The following is a 23,635-nucleotide window of genomic DNA, read 5'->3' on the forward strand; positions in this document are numbered from 1 at the left end:
GCTTAACAAACAGATTGGTATCATTGTAAAAGCAATTAATGTTCAATTTTCATTAATTCAGTTGAGTGTACTTTATTTTCTACTTGGCTAATTCTTGACTTCACTGGTGTGTGAATCTGAAACTCGCCTGAAACTTGGGCTAGTGTGTCAGAACATGGCAAGAAAAAGCTATTTATATTTAAATTATTACATTCATGCTGTCACAATGTTTATTGGTTTTATGATAACTCAAGGATGATAGAACATAGAACATAGAACATAGAACATGATGGTGAAATAGTGGTAACATCACTGGACGAAGAATCCAGAGGTTCAGGCTAAAGCTCCAGAGACGTAGGGTGGAATTTTCCATTCTTTGCATAGAGTACTGGCCGAGGTGAGCAAACTGGTTTGCAGTTCTCCAGCTGCACAGCTAGCTTTTTTCTCCAGATAATCCAGCACTGTGCAGAAAAATATCCAGTGATGTGACTCACGCCACCATGCTGACGGGGCAGGGCCAGAAGAATCCAGCAGCCAGGCATTCCAAGATCGGTGTGCCATTTTTAAAGGGCGCCCTGATCTCTGATAGAAAAAAACTGGAACCACCCCCAACACGCACACGACTCCAGTTGGCAAAGTCAAGAGGCACTGCCTGGGCATGACCTTCTTCCTCCACCCCCCCCCCCCCCACCCCCACAGAGTAACCATTTGCCTAGTCCCCGTTGGTCCATACCTGTTGTAAAGGGAGGTGCAAATGTATGGTTTGGGGTTCCCAAACTTCCACGATGAGGCAGGGACTATTCAGCAGGAAAATCCTACCAGTGAAAAAGCTGTTTTGGGACCCCTTGAAAATGGGGTTGGAAGATCCGGGCTATAGGTTCAAATCTCACCATGATAGCTGGTGGACTTTGAATTCAATATATTAAGGAGCTGTAAGCTAGTTTCAGTAATGGTGACAACGAAACTATCATTGATTGTCATAAAAATGTACCTGTCCTGTCGGGAAGGGAATCTGCTATCCTCGCATTGTTTGGTCTACATGTGACTCCAGCCCCACAACAGTGTGACTCTTAACTGCCCTCAAGGACAATTCGGGATGGCCTTGCCAGCAACACTCGCATCCTATGAAAGAATAAAAAAAATCTAGAAATGATGCTATCAGTTGATTGTTATCAGTTCTTTGCTGAGGTAATTCTGTTTGTCCATGTGATATGAAGACTCCATTCACATTAATAGACAAACTCCTCCAGCTGTGCACATAGAGGTGCTGGATTCTCTGGTCCCGCTACAGTGAACGGAGATTTGGCTGAGTGCCAAATTCTCCATTCTGGCTGGTAGCAGTGACGGGATGCGAACAGCCAGAAAGCTCTGGCCAGAATATTTGGCTCTTTTCAACTTTCCACACGGGAAAGCATGTCTCTGCATTTTACCTGCATTTTATTACTAAGAATCTATGCTTACAATTTCCTAAAGAGCACAATGAAAAATGAGCAGATATGTTTTTGATTTATTTGGAGTTCTATAGCCTGGTTCTGTTTAAGAAACGCATCAGGATTGTTGTCAGTTAAGGGGCCATCTATATCCCTTCCACGATGGTACAACAATTCCTTGTTCTCATAATCTACTCCAAGCCTTGCTGTATAAAGTCATGACATTCATGTTTTTATAAACAATATCAACAGGAACATTGATTTTTGGAGGGCTGAATTGAATCAAGAATTAGGTGGAGTTACACAAATAAAGAGAAAAGTATTAAAGTGTATGGCGATCAGTATAAATTGTTGCAGTTCTTAACTGCCACTCCTCCCATCACTTTCTTTGATACATCTGGTGTGAGCAGTATTGAAGCTACTCAAAGATGTTCCACCAGTGCTTAATCTCCTGGGGCTTGGTTTCATCAGATTACAGTGTAGCCCCTCACGTACAGGCAGGTTAGTGTTATACAAAAGAGAAAATTATGCCCTCTGCTGGGGTTTTTGTCATCTGCACAACATGATTACAGGATATTCAGGCATCCAACATTTAGTGGTTGGCAGGATGGATCCAAAAAATCAGAATGCACCCAAAGCTACCTTGCGTTTGCCCAGATGGAGATTAAAAAAATGGTGTTTTACTGGCACTACAGACGCTATTTCCGTTGCATCCTCCGGTGGCTTTCTTGGGTCTACTCTGTCATAAATCCACTCTCTTTTCTGAAAGAAATGGCGGAGGTGATAGTGGATGCCTTGGTGGTTATTTTCCAGACGTCGCTGGATTCCGGGGAGGTGCCGGAAGATTGGAAAACGGCTAATGTTACGCCGTTGTTTAAGAAGGGTGCCAGGCAAAAGGCGGGGAATTATAGGCCGGTTAGTTTAACGTCTGTTGTAGGTAAAATGTTAGAATCCGTCATCAAGGAGGAAATAGCGAGGCATCTTGAGGGGAATTGCTTGATAGAGCAGACGCAGCACGGTTTCGTTAAAGGGAAGTCGTGTCTGACAAATTTACTGGAGTTCTATGAGGATGTGTCTAGGGCAGTGGATAAAGGAGAGCTGGTGGATGTGGTGTTTCTTGATTTTCAGAAGGCGTTTGACAAGGTACCTCACAAGAGGTTATTGCAGAAGGTAAGGGGGCATGGAGTTGGGGGTAGGGTGTTAGCGTGGATAGAGGATTGGTTGTCAAATAGGAGGCAGAGAGTGGGGGTTAATGGGTGCTATTCGGATTGGCGGTTGGTGACTAGTGGAGTGCCCCAGGGGTCGGTGCTGGGGCCTCAGCTATTTACCATTTATATAGATGATCTGGAGGAGGGAACCGAGTGTATGGTGTCGAAATTTGCTGATGACACCAAGATTGGTGGAACGGCAAATTGTGCGGAGGGTATGGAGAGTCTGCAGAAGGATCTAGATAGGCTGGGCGAATGGGCCAGGAACTGGCAAATGGAATTTAATGTTGGCAAGTGTGAGGTTGTCCACTTTGGTAGGAATAATGGTAGGAAGGATTATTACTTACGTGGCAAAAAACTGCAGCAGGCGACGGTGCAGAGGGACCTTGGGGTCCTTGTGCGTGAGTCGCAAAAACCCAGCTTTCAGGTGCAGCAGGTGGTCAGGAAGGCGAATGGGATGCTGGCCTTCATAGCGAGGGGGATTGAATATAAAAGTAGGGAGGTCTTGCTGCGGCTGTATAGGGCATTGGTGAGGCCGCAGCTGGAGTACTGTGTGCAGTTTTGGTCGCCGTACTTACGCAAGGATATTTTGGCCTTGGAGGGAGCGCAGAGGAGGTTTACTAGGCTGATTCCGGAGTTGAGGGGGTTGAATTATGAGGAGAAGCTGAATAAACTAGGCTTGTACTCGTTAGAGTTTAGAAGAATGAGGGGAGATCTCATTGAGATGTATAAGATGATGAATGGGATGGATAGGATAGAGGTGGAGAGACTCTTCCTGCTCAGAAAGGACAGTAGGACTAGGGGGCACAGCCTCAAGATAAAGGGGGGGTGGTTTAGAACGGAGTTGAGGGTGGTGAATCTCTGGAATTCTCTGCCCGTTGAAGTGGTGGAGGCTATCTCGCTAAATATTTTTAAGACGCGGGTTGATGGGTTTTTGATAAGAGAGGGGATTAAAGGTTATGGGGAGAGGGCGGGAATGTGGAACTGAGCCACGGCAGATCAGCCATGATCTTATTGAATGGCTGGACAGGCTCGAAGGGCTAGATGGCCTACTCCTGCTCCTATTTCTTATGTTCTTATGTTCTTCAATGGGAGATCTTACTGAAGACCACTGCACAGCTGATATTAAGCCTGAGTCATGGAAGTCGATTGGGATCAGTGGGTGGATCCCTTACAGAGAGATGTCCCACATTCACCGCAGTAGTGATACACTTAAATCAAGTCATGGTGTGCAATAACTTGGCAGAATGCTCCATTGTGACTAGAGTGGGTTTGATGGTCTGTCTGTATCCTCTGTGTTAAAATTGGATTCTAACGTTCTTAATCTCACTGCTTCTACCTTGTTTCAGCTGGCTACAATTATGTATCTTCTTTAACATCAATCAAAGTCTATGGTCTCCACACTGTACAAATGATGATTCCAATTATCAAGCGTTTCAGATTTGGAACTTGTGTCTGCTGCTATATGTTTTCTTCAGGCATATAGGGTGGACCAAAAGAATACTTTGCTTTAAAAGTTACTTTAGTACTTGTCATTCTGATAATATTTTGCTGTGCAAGCCATTTACAGAATGACATTACTCTGCAGCAAACTGACTTCTGTGTTTTGTTTATGGATTCCTTGCAACCATTGAGTCAGTATCAGGTGGAGATCAGTAGAACAGCCACTCTAACACAAATCAAGGCCTGGAGTTTTACAGTGACAGGAGAATTTCTGGCTCTGTGAACCCAACCTTTGAAAATGTTGCCTCCAGTTTTCACTTATGGGGCGGGGAATGGAGGCTAGATTAGAAATCGGGGTGGGGCAACCAAGAAGGATTGAGGAGACTGCTACCTGTGGAGACAAGCTGGGCAAAGGGTCTGCCTGGGGGATCTGGCACTGTCCAAAATTTAAATCTGAAGGACAAAACATGAAACATCCCTCCAGCCATCATCCCTTTAGCATCCCCCTCCCAACCCCACATACACTCTCCATGTCAACCCATGCTACCTTATGCCCTGTACCCACCCCATAACCCTTCACCCCCTATGCCCCTCCATCCAGATATCATGGCTCTTCATATGCTCTATGTGAACCTATGCCCCTTCACCCATCACCTGACCATTTGTAACTATTCAAACTTAATGTCAACTCTTGTCAAGACATGTTCCCCGCCTAGAACCATATGATCTTACACAACTACCATGCCAGCTCGCCTAATGCCCACTATGAGCAGACTTTGGACCCACACAGAAAGGAGATAAAGTGAAGTTCTAGGTATCTACTGTAGACTTAACTGTATGGAAAAAACACTAACTCTGTGACTGTTATTCATAGAAACCCATTTATTACATTTGCATTCCTTCAACTAAATAAAGTCTTAAAATAACACAATCTCATTCAAATACACAATCTTTTGCAACAAAGATACAGTCCCATTTCAAAGGTCTGTAACCACTTGTGTCTGCCAATCAAACTGTGACATGGCAGGCATCCTAGTATGATAATGGATAGTGGTGAAATCAGTCATTCAGCACTCATCCAGTAATGGAAACCCTCGGGCTTACATCAACAGACAGAGTGAAATAGCAAGCAATAATTTATTTTTAGCATTCCAGACATTTCATCCAAGGATTTAAAGGGCAGGACTTCTAAATGCCTCCCTTTGACAGTTGATTTTTACATGTCCTTTGACAGTTTTAATGAGCTTGATGGTAATAAGATCATCGGACATAGGAGCAGAATTAGGCCACTCGGCCCATTGAGTCTGCTCAGCCATTCAATCATGGCTGATTTTTTTTTCTTATCCCCATTCTCCTGCCTTTTCCCCATAACCCCTGATCCCCTTATCAATCAAGAACCTATCTATCTCTGTCTTAAAGATACTCAGTGACTTGGCCTCCACTGCCTTCTATGGCAAAGAGTTCAACAGACTCACCAATCTCTGGCTGAAGAAATTACTCCTCCATCTCTGTTTTAAAGGATTGTTCCTTTAGCCCGAGGTTGAGCCCTCTAGTTCTAGTTCTTCCTACTCGTGGAAACATCCTCTCCACATCTGATCTATCCAGGCCTCGCAGTATCCTTCTGAGCTTCAACGAGTACAGACCAAGAGTCCTCAACCATTCCTCATACGACAGGGAATTCCAGGGAATTCTTGTGAATCTCCTTTCCAAGGCCAGCACATCATTCCTTAGAAATGAGGTCCAAACTGCTCACAAAAATCCAAATGGGATCTGACCAGAGCCTTATACAGCCTCAGAAATAAATCCCTGCTTTTGTATTCTAGCCTTCTTGACATAAATGCTAACATTGCATTTGCCATTCTAACTGCCGACTGAACCTGCACGTTAACCTTAAGAGAATCTTGAACAATGACTCCCAAGTCCCTTTGTGTTTCTGATTTCCTAACCATTTCCCCATTTAGAAAATAGTCTATGCCTCCATTCCTCCTTACAAAGCGCATAACCTCACACTTTTCCACATTGTATTCCATTTACCACTTCTTTGCCCATTCTCCTAACCTGTACAAGTCCATCTGCAGCCTTCCCTGCTTCCTCAATATTACCTGTCCCCCTACATATCCTTGTGTCATCTGCAAACTTAGCAACAGTGCCTTCAGTTCCTTCCTCCATAGTATGAAAAGTTGTGGTCTCAGCACTGACCCCTGAGGCACACCAGGGGTGTGGCTGCCATCCTGAGAAAGACCCCTTTATCCCCAGTCTCTGCCTTCCGCCAGTCAACCAAGCCTCTATCCATGTCAGGATCTTACCTTAACACCATGGGCATTTAACTTATTTAACAGTGTCCAATGCACCACCTTGTCTAAAGCCTCTGGAAATCTAAATAAATCATGTCCACTGGCTCTCGTTTATCTAACTTCCTTGTTACCTCTTCAAAGAACTCTAACAGATTTGTCAGACGTGACCTCCCCTTGACAAAGTCGTGCTGATTCAGCCCTACTTTATCACGCAGTTCCAAATACTCTGCGATCTCATCTTTAATAATGGGCTCTAAAATTTTGCCAGTGATTGAAGTCAGGCTAACCGGCCTATAATTTCCTGTCTGCTGCCTCCCTCCCTTCTTAAACAGCAAGGACAGTTGTTACATTTGCTACTTTCCAGTCCTCTGGTACCCTCCCTGCCTCCAGTGGTTCCTGAAAGATCACCGCCAATGCTTCCACAATTTCCTCAGACATTTATGCTATTATTTTACAATTTTAAAGGTCACCTTACCTCTCCCAAGGATGTCCGTGGACCAGATCCCAGGCCAGCTAAGCACATCCAGGTCCAATCTGCACATTTCAGGTTTGACACTCCAAGGCTTTCAAAATCCCACTTCAGTGGAGGTAGCTGATTATTTAAATGGCCAGCAGGCTCTGTAAAATGAGCATGCACAAAAGCACGCCCCCATCCCGATCCCCACCCCGTTGTAAATGGGAATTGCTGTTTCTGGAGACAGGATGTACAATTTTTGGCCACTTTTGCCATCTTCCCCATAACCGAGAGGCTCTCTGTGGTGGTGAAAATTTGGGCCCATGTATTCTTGTCATTCTTAGGTCCAGGAACATGTATTTAATAGAATTGTTGTGTGGTGTGTATCAGTATGTCAACAATATAATTTTCTGAGTGCGACAGAACACTGAGGTTTAAATCTAAATGTTTTATAGTGTCTTCAATTTTGTCTTCAACAAAAACTTGCCATTTTAGCATAATTGGATGCTTTATTGATTTGTTGATACCAAGCATTGGCCCTTTGTTCTGCATGCAATTATACAATCGCTTTTGATTTTTTTTCTACATTTGTGAAAGACCTCCAACTGTTTTGTGTTTCTGTTGCCCTGATCCCTTTGCAATTAAAACGATGGAAAAATCCACATTTCCATTTACAGATGTGATAAATGTTTGCTAGAAGTGCTAAAAGCGTGCATAAATTTGGACATAATTTGAAGCTGTTGCATAAATATGGGATTTTGGAGTAAGACATTATTATCTTAAGGTTTTTGTAAATTTTTCAAAAGTGATTTACGTCAATAAAAATAAAACCAGATTTTTACCTCGTGTTTCCAAAATTCAACTGCTGAGGTTATTATTCCTAAAAAGAGAACCTCTGGAACATTTAGTTCTTTACTAGGAAGACAAATATAACATTTTATATTGTACCCTTGGGTTACTCCTCTGTGTTTAGATATGAGTAGAGATTTGTGGTTAGGGTATTCCTGTACAGCTAATTTTATGACACCAGACAGCTAAAGACATTGATCTAATACCTTCTGGTATCATGCATTAAATACTCATCTTATACAGATGTGATGTTAATCAGACTTAAGGGAGTTATGTTAGAAGACAATGCATTATTTATTGGGTAACTTTTAACTTTCCTTGTATCATAATTAAGCATAACATTCATAAAGTTATACCAAAGACAGTTGGCAGAATTTAATCTGGCACAGCAGTTGAAGCTGAGAGGTGAGAAGAGTGTTGTTGTAGAGTCAGATGTGTGGAGGGGTGTGGACTGGATGCTGCCGTTCTGACACCATACGGAATTTTCCATTTTATTTTTCAGTGTTGTCTCAGCCAGAAAAGCAGCGTGCAGCCCAACGGCTGTGCTGCTGGTCTTTCCCACTGAATTTTTAAACATTTTTGAATAAAAGTGCTGGAGGAGGGTCCCATGACATCAGAGCCTGCCGTGCTAGCCACCTCAGCTTTCAGGAGATTGGGGCATCACTTTAAAAGGGCACGCCCATCTTATAAAAAGAATCAAAAAAATCCCCCCCCCCCACCACCCCCATGACACAGGATCCATCTTCTTCCAGGGGACCCTTTCCCACGGACATGCTGACCTACCTCCCACCCCCACCCCCGCTAGGAAATGTCCCCAGCAGTAGCCCTCTTACTGTCATTTGGCAATGTGCAAGCAAAGCCAGGGTACTGCCTGGACATGACCCCTCCCCTGGCTGTGTGCCTCCAGCAAGGGCTATTCACCAGCTTCCTGTTTCAGAAAAGCTGAAATAAACCCCACTGATGTGACATCCTAGGATATGTTAGGATATTCCTAACATGGGGAAATAACAGAGTGGGGAAGCCTGCTAATCATACTGATTACATTAAAATAATCAGATTAAAACATTGCATGGCGGGAGCCCCATTACATCATTTGTGGGGGAACAGGGACAATCTAGTGAGGAAATCCTGCCAGTGTGAAAGCTGTTTTGGAACTCCTGCTGGATTTTCCTTCACTGCTGCCATTCCCACTTGCCAAAAGTGGGGTGGAAAATTCCAGCCCACACGATACACTAAGTTGGGGAAGATTAAGAATGGCCTTTTCACCAAGTGGCCAATCGAGGAACTTAAGTGACCAATCAAGGGCAACTTTAGGACCCCTTCTCATCACTGCTCACATTTTACAAGTAAAATCGAGCAACCTCTCTGTGCACTCAGGCGACTGGGGGATCCTCTTAATAGGCACTCTGTGACTTCCTCAGCAACACTCAGCCTCTTGCCGGGGGCATGCCTGAGTAGCTCTGGTGAGGCAAATTGCACTTACCTCCATTTAAGGGCCAATTCTGTATTGTGTGTCCTGATTGACTGCAGTCCCAGCAGTGGCCATCATCTCCAGAGGCACTGTTGGGACTATAGAGTTGCCAGCCCTCCAATTAGTTGGCAGCTTTTGGAGATGGGATCGCTGCCTTTAAAGGGATGGGAACCCCACCAATATTCAACTAATTGCTTGATGGGTATTGATCATGTTGGAGTTCCCAGAATTGTCTGTGACTAGGCTTTTTGGCCTGCCATCAAGCCTACTGTCTCTGGTATTTAATTCAGCGCAATATCTTTATAGACATGTCAATTTAGTCAAGTTACATTTTATGCAATGGCACTTATACTGCAGATAAATATTGGATAGCAGACATTAAAACAGGAGCAATTGGCTCTTAAATATGATTAATGTTGATTCTTTGTAAGAAGCTGTAGTTTACTTCAGTGTATTTGAATCGGCATTAATACATTTGTTCTTAAAAGGAGATGCTTTCATTTGCACTAGGATATCTCAATTAAACATTTGCTCTCCTGCACAAATAATTGATGGCTACAATATTCCACCCTTTTTGACTAAAAAGCTCAGATCCTTCCAATGAATTCTCAGCTAAAGCACTAGATTTGTGATATGGATATAAAACTATTGGAAGAGATGGCAGCATTGGGATTAGTTTTGGATTGCTCTCAACATGAAAATCTGGCTTGTAGCTATCGAAGATGAGGTTTTTTGTTTCTAGAGTTGTTCTGTTGTAATTGCTCTGATATCTTTGTCACAAAGAAACGATTCAACATTCTGCCATTAGCCTGTATTTTTAACATATAAAACGTTGGAGTTTGGATAAACAAAGCTAAGTGAACAGCACCTCCCTTTATAATTTTGGGGGTTAAATAAAAGTTACAATAAATTCATTTTAAACCCGAGTTCCAAGATTTTGACGCAGTGACAGTGAAGGAACGGCGATATATTCCGATGTCACGATGGTGCGTGACATGAGGGAACACCACCACCTGGAAGTTCCCCATGTGTTTGCCCATGTCCTTCTAGATGGTCCTGGGTTTGGAAGGTGTTGTCTGAGGAGCCTTGGTGAGTGCATAAATAGTAGCTTAGATCAAAGGATCTAAAAAGACATCAGCACAATTGTACTTGTGGCTGCGCCTTGAATGAGATGTCCAGTTATAGTTCCACATAGGCTCATTTTCCACACTTCTTCAAAATCTTTCCTTTTCAAGCCAAAAAAACATATAGTTAATGCATTAGCGTGAATAAAATTACCTGCAATGAGAAGTGGATGGCAAACTGTGAGAGATATCAAAGTGTGTTGCATGCTTTTGTTGTAGATTAAACTCTATTATACTTTGAGCTAATCAATTCAATACAAAAGCAGTATCAAACACTACCGTTCAGCAATGTTTGAAAATCTTAACTGTTGTAAATTCATTTTAAATTAAAAATGCTTTGTTGTTTTTTTCTCCAGATTAAAATTTGCCAGCCTCTCTTCACTGAACTTAAATAGAACCTCACTTCTAAATAACAATATTATAGCAGTAATACTTGTAATAGCTTCTCCACTTTAAGGACTTCCATCCTGTATAATGTACAGTGTAAAAGTGGAAGTAATAAAGGCTAGATTAATAATATTTTAATAGATTAATAATATTTAATAATAAAGCTTCTGCCTCCCTTGTCTTTGGCCACAAACTCCAATAAGACAGCAGTGCTGACCACTGTGAGACCTCCGTCTGTCTAAAATAGCACGTTTCAAGCGTTACAAGCAATGTTTTTCTAATTTGCATAATTTGCATGATATAGGCAACTGCCCAAGGTATATGTGGCTGATGTAGTGGTATGGGCTGCATTTATCCAATTCCCTTTTTGAACTGTTATTAAATCTGCTTTCACCACCCTTTCAAGTAATGTATTCCAGGTTTCAACAACATTGCATTGAAACTGAAAATCTCATCCTTTCCTTCCTGAGTAATTTTTCATTTGGCATCAATCTATGTCCATTTGTTACTGCCCCTTCCAATAGTGGGAACAACTTATCCTTATATGTCCTGTCAAAACTCCTCCAAATTATCTCTTAACCTTCTCTAAGGAGGCCTGTCCCAGAATCCCCAGTCTCTCCACAAACCAAAGTCCCTTACCTTGGTATAGCTCAGATCAAATTTTTTTATACCCTCTAAAAACCTTGACTTCCTTCTTAAAGTGTGGTGCCCAGAATTGGTCACAGTATTCCAGATGGGATTAACCAGTGATTTAAAGATGTAGCATATCTTCCTCACTTTTGTACTCTCTGTCTTTATCTAGAAAGTCCAGGATCTCATTTGGTTCCTTAATGGCACATTTGGAATAGGACATTTAGTCCTTTGAACTGGTTCCATCATTCACTAATCTTGGCTAATCTGCAACCTAACTCTATATAGTCATGTTCACCTCATATCTATAAATATCTTTGAATAATGAGAATCTGCCAATTTTTGATTTCAACTTTACTGTTTAGCTAGTATCAGTTGCCATTTGTGGAAGACTTCCAAATCCCTATCATCATTTGAGTGTAGAATTGTTTCCGAGTTTCACTCCTCAGAAGCTTTGTTATAATTTTAAGATTATGCCCTCTAGTTCTTTGAACTCCACTCACCCCACTCTCCCGGCAATAAGCAGAAACAGTTTCTTTTATCTATTCTACTTAATGTCTTGAAATCTTTGATCAAATCACCCCACGGCCTTCTTAAATTTCAAGGAATACATCCCAGTTAATATAATCTCAGTTTGTAATGTAATCCTCAGATTCCTGGTATCATTCTGATTAACCTATGCTGCACCCTGTACAAGGTCAGTATATCCTTCCTATAATCTAATACCCAGAACAGCACGAGTGCTCCAAGTGCATTCTACTCAGGGCTTTGTGTAATTAAAGCATGACTTCTACCCACTTGTATTCTGGTTCTCAATATATAAAGGACAGCATTCTATTAGCTTTATTTTCTGTACCTGTTCATTACATTTTAATGAGCTGTTTGTCTGGAACCCCAAGTCTATTTGGGCCTCCACAGTTTTTAGTTTTTCACCATTTAGGAAGTATCCTGTTCTTTTTGTGTCCAATGTGGAATAGCTACCATTTGCCTGCATTGAAATCCATTTGTCACAGTTTTACCTATCCTTTTAATCGACCAATGCCTCTACATAATTATATGCTTGCATGTACGTTACTTACAATACTGCAGCTTTGTGTCATGGGGAAATATTTATCTGTGCATGACTTTCTGTCCATCTAAATCATTAATAAATGTGGTGACCTCAATGCAGCTCCTTGGAGGACACCATTGGTCATGTTCATCCCATTATCCTTGTTTCCTACTACTCAACCATCGCGTCGGGGTGGGGGCGATGGCCTAGTGCTATTACCACCATTAATCCAAAAACTCATTCTATCTCTCTGATCAGGTGAAAATTTTGAGGTGTTTATTCTCACTGTTCTGAATTTTAGACTCTAGTAATTACCTGACAACAGATGTTTGGTTATCTATAATTCCCTGGTTTTCCCATTTCTTTCTGAAATAGCAAAGTGAATACACAATTTTCCTGTCAGAAGGAGCAGTTTCCAAATTGAGGGAATTTTGGAAGATGACATCTTGACTGCCTATAATGTATATAACGTACTTCCTTTAAAACTGTGGTTTTCAAGTCTGGTCCTGCAGATTTGTCACAGTTCATGCCATTATTTTCTTCATTACTATCATTTTGTTTATGTTAATTTTGATAAGCGTATGTCCCTGATTCAGCATTTGTTGGGATCTCCAACACACCAATCCCTTCCTTAAGTGTAAATACTGATGCAAATAAATTATTCCACGTGTTCACCATTTCCTTATTTTCATTCACAATTACACTGTTATCATTTTTTAAGAGGACACATTGCACCAAACCATCCTCTTTTCCCTAACATAATTGTAAAAATGTTTGCATTGATTTTGATATTGCCTGCAATTTTCTTTTCAAGATCCATTTTTGCATCTTTTGCTATCTATTTTGCCAGTCTTCACTACGCTTTCTATCTTTTTTCCTGTTATGCTACTTTTCTAATTTCAGTATGCTTTCCCTTTCAGTTTTATGTTATCTCTTACTTTTTTTAGGTGTCCATGGCACAAATATTGCTCTTGCCTGTTCAGCATATAAACCGATTGTGAATTATAAATTCTCCCACCTCCCACTGATCTTCATAGAATCCATACAGTGTAGAAGAGGCCATTCAGCCCATTGAGTCTGCATCAGCTATCTGACGGAGTATTTTACCAAGGTTCTCTGCCCCACCCTATCTCTGTAACCCCACACATTTACCATGGCTAATCCACCTAACCTACACATCTTGGGACACTAAGTGGCAATTTAACATGACCAATCCACCTAACCTGCACATTTTTGGACTGTGAGAGGAAACCAGAGCACATGCAGACACAGACACAGAGAGAACATGCAAATTCCACTCAGGCAGTAACCCAAGGCTGGAATTGAACCCAGGTTCCTGGAGCTGTGAGACAGCAATGCTAGCAACAGTACCACATGTTACCCTGCATATTTCTCATTAAAAGATTTTTCCAGTTTACTGTAACTCACCCCATTTAAGTGAACCATGCCTATATCAAGGATCTTAGTATCTGTTTTGCATTTCTCTTTTTCAAGCATTGCATTGAACTCAATAATGTTAATAGAGACCAAAAGAGAAAATGCTGGAAAATCTCAGCAGATCTGGCAGCATTTATAAGGAGAGAAAAGAGCTGACGTTTCAAGTCCAGATGACCCTTTGTCAAAACTGAGCTTTGACAGTCAGCTGGACTAGAAATGTCAGCTCTTTTCTCTCCTTACAGATGCTGCCAGATCTGCTGAGATTTTCCCGCATTTTCTCTTTTGGTTTCAGATTCCAGCATCTGCAATAATTTGCTTTTGTCCAATGTTATTAGATAAATGTTCACATTTGTTAAGTTTAGGAATTACCTTATGAAACATTATTCAAATTTGTGGGTAATATGATAAATTGTTTTGAGTATTGTGGAAGAGTAATGGAGGATATAAATGGGCTAACTGGTTTAATAAATAGGTTAGAGATGCAGTTCAGTGTAAAATGCAAAATGATGCTTTTGGAAGACGAGGGAAAGAAAACACACTCTAAGTTGTAGGATTTTAAAAGCTGTGATGGAGCAATGTGAACTTGTGTGCAGACACGCTGGGCATTAAAGAAAGCAAGATAACAAAACAAAAAGGTACCTGGAATCCTGGCTCTTGTGTCTGGAGGAAAAGAATACTAAAGAAAGAGGATAATGTTGAACTTGTATTTTAACTTAATTGGAGGTAGGGGGTGCAGTAGATATTTATTGGGATGAAGGATTACAACAATGAAAAGAACTTGAGATGGTAAGCTTATCTTCGCTCAAACATAGGTTAAAGAGCAAAGGTTAAGGAATGATCGGTTGAAGGGTTAAGAAAAGGAAATTAGACAAGAATAACTTATTTCTACTCATCAACTAAATGATAGTGAATAGGGCACATATCTAAAATAATGACAGCATTGAACTAAAGGGGAGGCTGGAAAAAATTGTTTATACGAAGGGCGATTAGGATGTAGAATTGCCATAAAATTTCATTGAAATAGAGCCCATAAGGAATTTTAAAGACAGAATTAGATGAATGAAAGCTGGGAGGTAATATTGGCACAATCTTAAGATTCAAGTATGTTGAAAGTATTCAATGTTTACCTTTGTGAAGTGTGATGCTATCTGAATGTCTTAAATTGTGCAAATGCCAAATGCCAGCCTCATTTCAATCCATTACTGTATTCCCAGAAGTAAGTTCTTTTTTCCCCTATTTGTAATTAGAAGGATTAAGGGACATAATCTCTGCAAAAGAGGAATTAGATTGTACAACATTATTGATTGTCATTTAGGTCAATCGTAATTCATTTTTCACTGAGATCTAATGGGGAAGTGAGTCTACCACAACCTAATGTTCAAACTGATCCCCACAATGAGAGAGTTGATTGAATTCACCATTAGTGTGGCTATTGGATTGAAGAACCTATTTCTATTTTCTATAATGTCAACAGTAATAATAATGGTGTCAAGTGATCACCTGATCTTTGCATATATTTTTTATTTCCATTTGTTTGATGACAATTGTTATTTTCTGATTATGACAGAGATTAGGTCTGTTTTAAAAGCAAATGCAGTAAGAAATCTGACAACACCAGGTTTAAGTCCAACCAATTTATTTGATAATAAACTCGCAAGCTTTTGAGGTTTGCCCCTTCGTCAGGTGAATGGAGAGTTCTGGCCTCAGACAGAGCATATAACAGCACAAACAGCTTACAGATTACTGATTAGAATGTGAGTCTTTACACCTAACCTGCTATTCAAGTCTTAAAGAGGCCAACAATGTGAGTGCAAGGAGCATTAAGCCCAGGTTAAAGAGATGTGTATTGTCTCCAGACAGTACAGTAAGTGAGGTTTAGCAAACTCAGGCAAGTCATGGGGGTTACAGATAGTGCGACATGAACCCAAGATCCCTGTTGAGAACATGTGTGCAGAACGGATGCATGAACATCGCTCGACAATCACCAGGCAAGACTGTACCCTTCCTGTTGGCGAACACTTCAGTGGTCATGGGCATTCGGCCTCTGACCTTCGGGTAAGCGTTCTCCAAGGCGGTCTTCACGACACACCACAGCGCAGAGTCGCTGAGCAGAGACTGATAGCCAAGTTCCGCACACATGAGGACGATCTCAACAGAGATCTTGGGTTCATGTCGCAGTATCTGTAACCCCCATGATTTGCCTGAGTTTGCAAAACCTCACTTACTGTACTGTCTGCAGACAATACACATCTCTTTAACCTGGGCTTAATGCCCCTTGCACTCACATTGTTGGCCTCTTTCAGACTTGATTAGCAGGTTAGGTGTAAAGATTTGCAACCTAATCAGTAATCTGTAAACTGTCTGTGCTGTTATATGCTCTGTCTGACGCCAGAACTCTCCATTCACCTGACGAAGGGGCAAACCCCGAAAGCTTGCGAGTTTATTATCAAATAAATCGGTTGGACTTAAACCTGGTGTTGTCAGACTTCTTACTGTGTTTACCCCAGTCCAATGCCGGCATCTCCACATCATGACTGTTCTGATTCCTACTACCCAATGTCTGACATTTTGTGGTTCTCCCTTCAAGTTAGTTTTTCTTTCTGTGGGGAAGTGCAAGAGACTTCTACATCTGACATAGCAAACTATATCTTATAACTCAATGACACAGCATTTCCCTATTACAATATACAGTGCCAGTCTAAAAATTATTACACTGGCACAAGAAAAGATCCTTGCTGATAATGTTCAAAAACCTTAAGAGATGTGATCTCACTTTCTGTAAGAAACTTTTGAGTTCCATGCTAGAACTTGGTCTTATTTGGGGAAGATGTGAAGTATTGCTGATTTTATTCTAAATTGGGGAGGATCTTTGTTGAAAGGGACTTGATATGGCTTAATATGCTGCACTGTACCTCTGGCTACAAGGTGTAACCTTATATTTTTCACTCCTGACACATAAACAATTTGCCACAATAAAGTACGTGTGGGAACATGGTCCACTTCCTGATCTTTAATAACAATGATGTATTTACAGGCAATATTTTGTCCAGTAAATTGTCATCGCCTAGGCAACAGGACCTTCTAAAGCAGCTGCAACAATATGAACGAGTAGTTCCTTACCTCCTGGATGGAGATCACCAGAAACAATCTAGCAACCTTCATGGAAAGGTCAGCATCTTTATTTTTCCTGTTTCTAATGTGCAGAAGTGACCTGTGCCTAATTCTACATGAATTATTATTCGTACTTGAACTCAGTAAGCATAATGGTTACCAGGTACTTTTAATATCTTTCTAATGTCCTTCACATTGTTTCGTATTTCTGGTTTTCAGTAGGGCAAAACAAATCGTAGCGTTTGGAAAAAAAAATCCTACAATTTGCAGTAATGGTGGTACATTAATGTTCAATACTTTTCACAGGGGACAGCATGCAGCCAAATGTGACCTCAGCAAATTTACCTCAGCAAGTTTACAATGAACTCCAGGCTCAGCACTGCTGCTCAATCCATTCATTATTTTCACTGTTACTTATTATTTTCCAGCAGATAATGTCTTCTGACATAAGGATCTTGACATCCCTACTTATAATTATATAGTCAAGACCAGTACCTGATAGACTGAGGTTAATGAATGTGAACTTGTCGTTGGGAAAGTAAATCAGATTTGATTAACATGAAGTTTGTTGTCAGCTATTGTCAGCTGTTTTTTTTCTCGGGGCTCACCAGTGTTTATCTATTACCAATCTAAGTTTAGTGCTACACTGATAGGATGCACATTTGATTAAACATCCAAAAAGAATTCCAACATGGTTTACACTATATAGCCAGAATTATGTTCAGGTTTTGTGATCATGTATGAATTTTGTTTTGACATAATTGTTATTCAGGATGTAACAAGTGATGTCCTTCAGGGATCTGTACTGGAGCTTCAGCTTTTCATTGTATTTATAAATTATTTGGATGAAGGAATAGGTTGGGGGTGGGGGGAAGAGGTTTGGCACAATAAAGCATAGAGTTGCATCAACTCCTCAAGGGCAGGTAGTGCCAAGGGCATTTAACTACATTGATATCAGTGAAGAACACCACCTGAGCTGCTCAGGGAACAGCCTGAGGTGCTGCCTGCCATGGGATTCAATAATAGCCTCTGTAAGCAGCACGACACAAATGAATTTCTCCCCTGGAGAGTCTTGTATCTAAGTTTGCTGGTGGCTCAGTAAATAATGTAGCTCAGAGCAGAAAGTTGCACAAGAATTTTGGTAGATTAAAAATGAGAAAGCAAAACACAATAGATGGAGCTCAGTGTGGTAAAGTGTGATGTCATCCACTTTGGTCCAAAGAAAAATAGAATATTTTCCAAATGGTGAAAGGCTAAGAACATTGGATGAACAGAGATTTAGCAGTCCAAATACAGAAATTACTAAAAGCTAGTTTTCAGGTCCAAAAAATAATTAGAAAAGCTACCAGTATATTCATCTTTTTCTTAAAAGGGGTGGAATTGCAAGGGTGGAAGCTATGTTACAGCAGTATAAATCTCATCTGAGTACAGCATCCAGTTCTGGGCAACATACCTCAGGAAAATTAGATTGGGCTTGGCAGGGAGCAGCTCAGCTGCACCGGAATGGTTTTGGGGCAGAAGTGTTCAATTATGTGAACTGGTTGCATAAACTAGACTTATATTCCCTTGAATAGAGAAGACAAATAAGATGATCTTAGCAAGATGTTTTAATGGGTTTTTACTGCTTGGACTGGGAGCCCGGTGGCTGGAGTTTGGTTATCTTCTGGACAGCTGCCAAAGCACTGGAACACACTTCACATCCAACAAGCTGACAACATCCCCATCTCTCGATTGCTTATTTCTTGGCTGACTGCGAACATCATCAACCGCAACCTGATAATCTCACAACTGACCTGGGTGATGAAGCCTCAGATTTCAACCTTCCATGGGAAGTCTGGATAACCCTCAACCACTTGAGGACAGGCCAGGGAAGATGTAGCCATTTGCTGCACAGATGGAACAGCTCAAATTGTGACTGTGACTATCCAGGGCAGACCATTGCCCCATACTGAACTTCTGCCCATCCCATGGTGTCATCACAAGCATTTACACTGTGCCAGCCATAGCTGTTGGATAGATTGTTAACATCAAATTCAATCTGTTTCTGCAGCCATACGAATAAGAATAATAATTCAGGTGTTTAAGATAACTAAACATAAGAACATAAGAAATAGGAGCAGGAGTAGGCCATCTAGCTCTTCGATCCTGCCCCGCCATTCAGTAAGATCATGGCTGATCTGAAGTGGATCAGTTCCACTTTCCCGCTTTCTCCCCATAACCCTTAATTCCCTTGTCTGTCAAAAACCTATCTACCCGTGACTTAAATATATTTAGTGAGGTAGCCTCCACCGCTTCAATGGGCAGAGAATTCCAGAGATTCACCACCCTTTGAGTGAAGAAGTTCCTCCTGAACTCCATTCTAAACTGCACCCCCCCCTTATCTTGAGGCTATGCCCTCTAGTCCTGCTGTCCTTTCTAAGCGGGAAGAATCTCTCTACCTCTACCCTATCCATCCCTTTCATTATCTTATACGTCTCAATAAGATCCCCCCTTCATCCTTCTAAACACCAACGAGTACAGACCCAGTCTATTTAGTCTCTCTTCATAGTCCAACCCCCTCATCTCTGGATCTGTTAGGATAGAGAATTCAATCTGTTTCATCTGGTGGGAACAAGAGGGCATAACTTCAAAATTAGAGCTCGGCTTCAATTCTCGACATCAGGGACACTGTGAGGAGTACTTCATAGTACAAAGAGTTGTGGAACTCCTGGACAGACAAATGGAGAATTTCAAAACTGACATTATTAGATTTTTGTTAAGCAAAGTTATTAAGAGTTATGGTAAGGGTAAGGGAATCAAGATAGATAGAAGGAGTTAGATGCAGATGCAGCATGATCTAATTGACTGAAGGATCAGACTTGTCAGGTTGAACTTCCTACTCCAGTTCCTGCATTTTGTGTGTCTATACTTGTAATACTGAGTTGAATTGAATTTGAGGTTAACAATATATCCATAGCATGATAGATGGAGCTCAGTGTGGTTAAGTGTGATGTCATCCACTTTGGTCCTAAGAATGGCATAATGAGAATGCTTGTGATGACACCATGGGATGGGCAGAAGTTCAGCATGCGGGCAATGGTCTGGCCTGGATAGCCACAGTCACAGTTTGAGCTGTTCCTAATGTTCCATCTGTGGAGCAAATGGCCACATCTTCCCTGGCCCATCCTCAAGTGGTTGAGGATTGTCCAGACTTTCCTTGAAAGGTTTCCATGAACCCCGAGGCTTCATCACTCAGGTCACTTGTGAGATTATCAGGTTACAGTTGATGATGTTTACTGGCTTTGCCCAGTAATTCTGCAGAAGTGAAGGTGAACGTTTATCATCAGTTATACTGGAATTATACTGTTAATTTCATGTTTTTCAACAGAACAGAAACCATTTGGCAGTAACGGAAAAATGGACAGGTTACTGCATCGGTAGAAGGAGGCCGTTTTATATTTTTCTTGTATTCTTATGACCATTTCTATTTATTCATTATTGCACTGACTGAGTGGGATGTTTTATAATGATCACAACATTTGCAGCAGGAATGTGCAAACATATTTCTTTCATGGCTGTGTTACCATGCACCCACATGGACTACATACCAGGAGTTGCAATATCAACTTCAGAAGTAGACATGGAAGAACTGCTTTCAAAGTTAGATTACAAACTATCTGCTTCACCTTGATTTGACCATTTGGATTTTCTGCCCTGTTCTGCAAAAATGCTGGTTTTGTGTGCTATTTTGGCTATTTGCAATCATAATTTAGACATCTCTGACTTACAACAAAATATCATCAGCACCGGCTTCTCTATTTCCTAAGGTTCCATTCTTAATCTCTCTGCTGGCGGAGAGGTAGAACTGGGTGTTGTCTCCATAAATGTGGAAGCTGCCTTTTGGTAGGCATAGGGCTAGCTTACACATATATGGAAGTGGCACCCAGCTCTCCATCACCACAACTTACCTAGATTCCCCTTGTTGCCTCTCTGTTGTCAGCGTGCTTGATTTGGGTGAACTGCATTTCCTTCCAAATGAAAATTGGCAAGATTGAAAACAATGGCTGAGATTTTCTGGTTCTGCCCACAATGGGAATCGGCAAAGATGGGACTGCAGAATTTGCATCCTGCCCATTGTCTTTCCCCTCACCACAACTGTTATAATTTTGCCATTGACTCCAGCTGCCTCCTGGCTGCTGTCCCGTGCAAAACCAAGCTCTCCCAACCTGGCATCCTGAAGCTAATCCTCCGACTCCATCTCCATCTACCTCCATAACATTGCTCACCTTCATCTTGACTCTTGCTTAAGACTGTAAAAGCATCTGATGTAATGTGTTTTACGATGTGAAAGTGGATTGGAGATGTCAATTAGTAGTTAACGTAAAAGATTCACAAGAATGATCCCTGGAATTAAGAGCTTGCCGTATGAGGAATGGTTAAGGACTCTGTGTCTGTACTCATTGGAGTTTAGAAGGGATCTTATTGAAAATTACAGGATACAATGAGGCCTGGATGGAGTGGATGTGGAGAGAATGTTTCCACTAGCAGGAAAAACTAGAACCAGAGGGCACAACCTAAAGAGACAATCCTTTAAAACAGAGACGATGAGGCATTTCTTCAACCAGAGAGTGGTGAACCTGTGGAACTTGTTGCCGCAGAAGGCTGTGGAGGCCAGGTCATTGAGTGTCTTTAAGACAGAGATAGATAGGTTCTTGATTAGTAAGGGGATCAGAGGTTATGGGGATGAAAAAAAAATCAACCATGATTGAATGGCACAGCAGACTGGCTGGGCTGAGTGGCCTAATTCTGCTCTTATGTCTAATGGAAAATCTTTGGAATGTTGCAGAGCGACAATTTGAAGTGCTGGACCAGAATCCCAAATTACATTAGGATGCCAGACCAAACCCCAAAAGGTTTTTTATTTTGGCATAAATGTGAGGATAGGATGTTTTGCTCCAGGATTAATTCCATTGACAATTAGGGATTTTTTTTATGGTAAAGCAAACTTTATTTAATAGTTTCAGTATAAAAACAAATGAAGCAGCTTAACCATTATCAGTCGAACAATATTTAAAAATGAAAAGAAGCAAGTTTATTTTCTAGCTTGTGACTGTTCTCATTCCAACTAAGCAAAATTCCTCTTACAGACTTAAATACTACAATGAATATAATTAGCAACTGTAAATATACTTGCTATAAAGAATGTTGACAGTCTAGAAGCTTTCAAAAAGAAAATGAGTTTCAGAGCAGCTTGGGGAAGCCTCTATCTTCAAACAATTCCCAGCTAGAACTACAAAGCGTTTCTCTCTGCTACAGACTCAGTTCGACAAACAAAAACACGTAAGGACAGACTTTATGGCTTTGCTAGTCCCAAAACTGTAAAATGCCACCTGAGGTCAATGGAGCTTTCCGTGTTCTGCTTCGATTCCTGTGACAGGTGAGACAGTAAAATTCCAGCCATCATCATAGGACCCTGTAAACCGGCTGCTCTAAAGAATGTTTTGTGTAAACAGAAGTCCATTAGCTCTAGCAAAGTGAGAAATTCTTAGGTGAACTGAGTAATTATCCTGTTCTCCCAACATCTCAACTAAATGTTTTCTAGATGTACTGACTGCTTGTAGAATAAAGCAGAATCTTTAAACATTCCCCTTAAGCATAAAACAAGTATGTATATATGTCAATTGTGCTATCATTACAGAAGGAAACACTGTTGTACACACTTCAAGAAATTTGGGATGGGTTTGGGACTCTATAGCTGCACTTTTTAAAGTAGTTTCACAAAGGAAGAATTGCAACACTTCACAAAAGCATAATAAAAAAAACTCCATGTATATATCCGAATCACAGGACCTATATTCAATGCAATGATAAGTGCTAAATTCGATGTGAAGTGACATGTAATTGATGCGTTTGCATGAAAGTATCATGTTTGATTGCACAGGCAACCAATAATACAACTGATTTGCAATGCAATCTAATAGGAAACGTATCAGTTCCATCCATCAGAAATAATAGGCTGTGTGACTGTGCAGGAACATCCTGCATTTAGCTATCTGTATCAATAAGCAGAAAAGGCTTTCCCGTCCTTTTATCTTTGGATATGTATTCACATGAAATGTCTCAGGAATAGAATTCAGTGAAAATGTAGATGCAAATAGAAAGTGATGAAAGGATGCTAGATAGTGCAAACAGCGACATTCAATTCTCTGCTGACCTTTTGTATTAGAACACCACAGCACAAACAGGCCCTTCGGCCCACAAGTTGCGCCGATCATATCCATACCTACCAGGCCTATCTATAACTCTCAATCCCATTAAATCCCATGTACTCATCCTGAAGTCTCTTAAAAGACCCCAGCGAGTTCGCCTCTACCATCACTGACAGCAGCCGATTCCACTCACTCACCACCCTCTGAGTGAAAAACTTACCCCTGACATCTCCTCTGTACCTAGTCCCTAGCACCTTAAACCTGTGTCCTCTCGTAGAGACCAACTCAGCCCTGGGAAATAGCCTCCGAGAATCCACCCTATCTATACCTCTCAACATTTTATAAACCTCTATCAGGTCGCCTCTCAATCTTCGTCTCTCCAGAGAGAACAGACCTAGCTCCCTCAACCTATCTTCATAAGGCATGCCTCCCAATCCAGGTAACATCCTTGTAAATCTCCTCTGCACCCTCTCAATAGCTTCCACATCCTTCTTGTAGTAAGGCAACCAGAACTGCGCACAGTACTCCAAGTGGGGTCTGACAAGGGTCTTATAAAGTTGCAGCATTACCTCCCGACTC

The 23,635-nt window shown here is 41.2% G+C and overlaps 1 protein-coding gene across 4 annotated transcripts in view; it reads left to right on the top strand.

Moving 5' to 3' along the window:
• adam12b (ADAM metallopeptidase domain 12b) overlaps positions 1-23,635 on the top strand; it is a 337,966-nt gene that overhangs the window by 37,953 nt on the left and 276,378 nt on the right. For 2 of the 4 annotated variants that reach the window (XM_080205642.1, XM_080205643.1), the window contains exon 2: positions 16,792-16,925. The exons of 1 other annotated variant lie outside the window; for it this stretch is intronic. In XM_080205642.1, coding sequence (XP_080061768.1) covers positions 16,792-16,925 — 134 coding nt within the window. Of the gene's footprint in view, positions 1-16,791; positions 16,926-23,635 lie in introns of those variants that run through there. One more of the 4 variants, XM_080205645.1, reaches the window with a different exon arrangement.

This window comes from Carcharhinus amblyrhynchos, chromosome 17, assembly GCF_965287045.1.
Source record: "Carcharhinus amblyrhynchos chromosome 17, sCarAmb.v2.hapA, whole genome shotgun sequence".
In the NCBI taxonomy this organism is placed as follows: domain Eukaryota; kingdom Metazoa; phylum Chordata; class Chondrichthyes; order Carcharhiniformes; family Carcharhinidae; genus Carcharhinus; species Carcharhinus amblyrhynchos.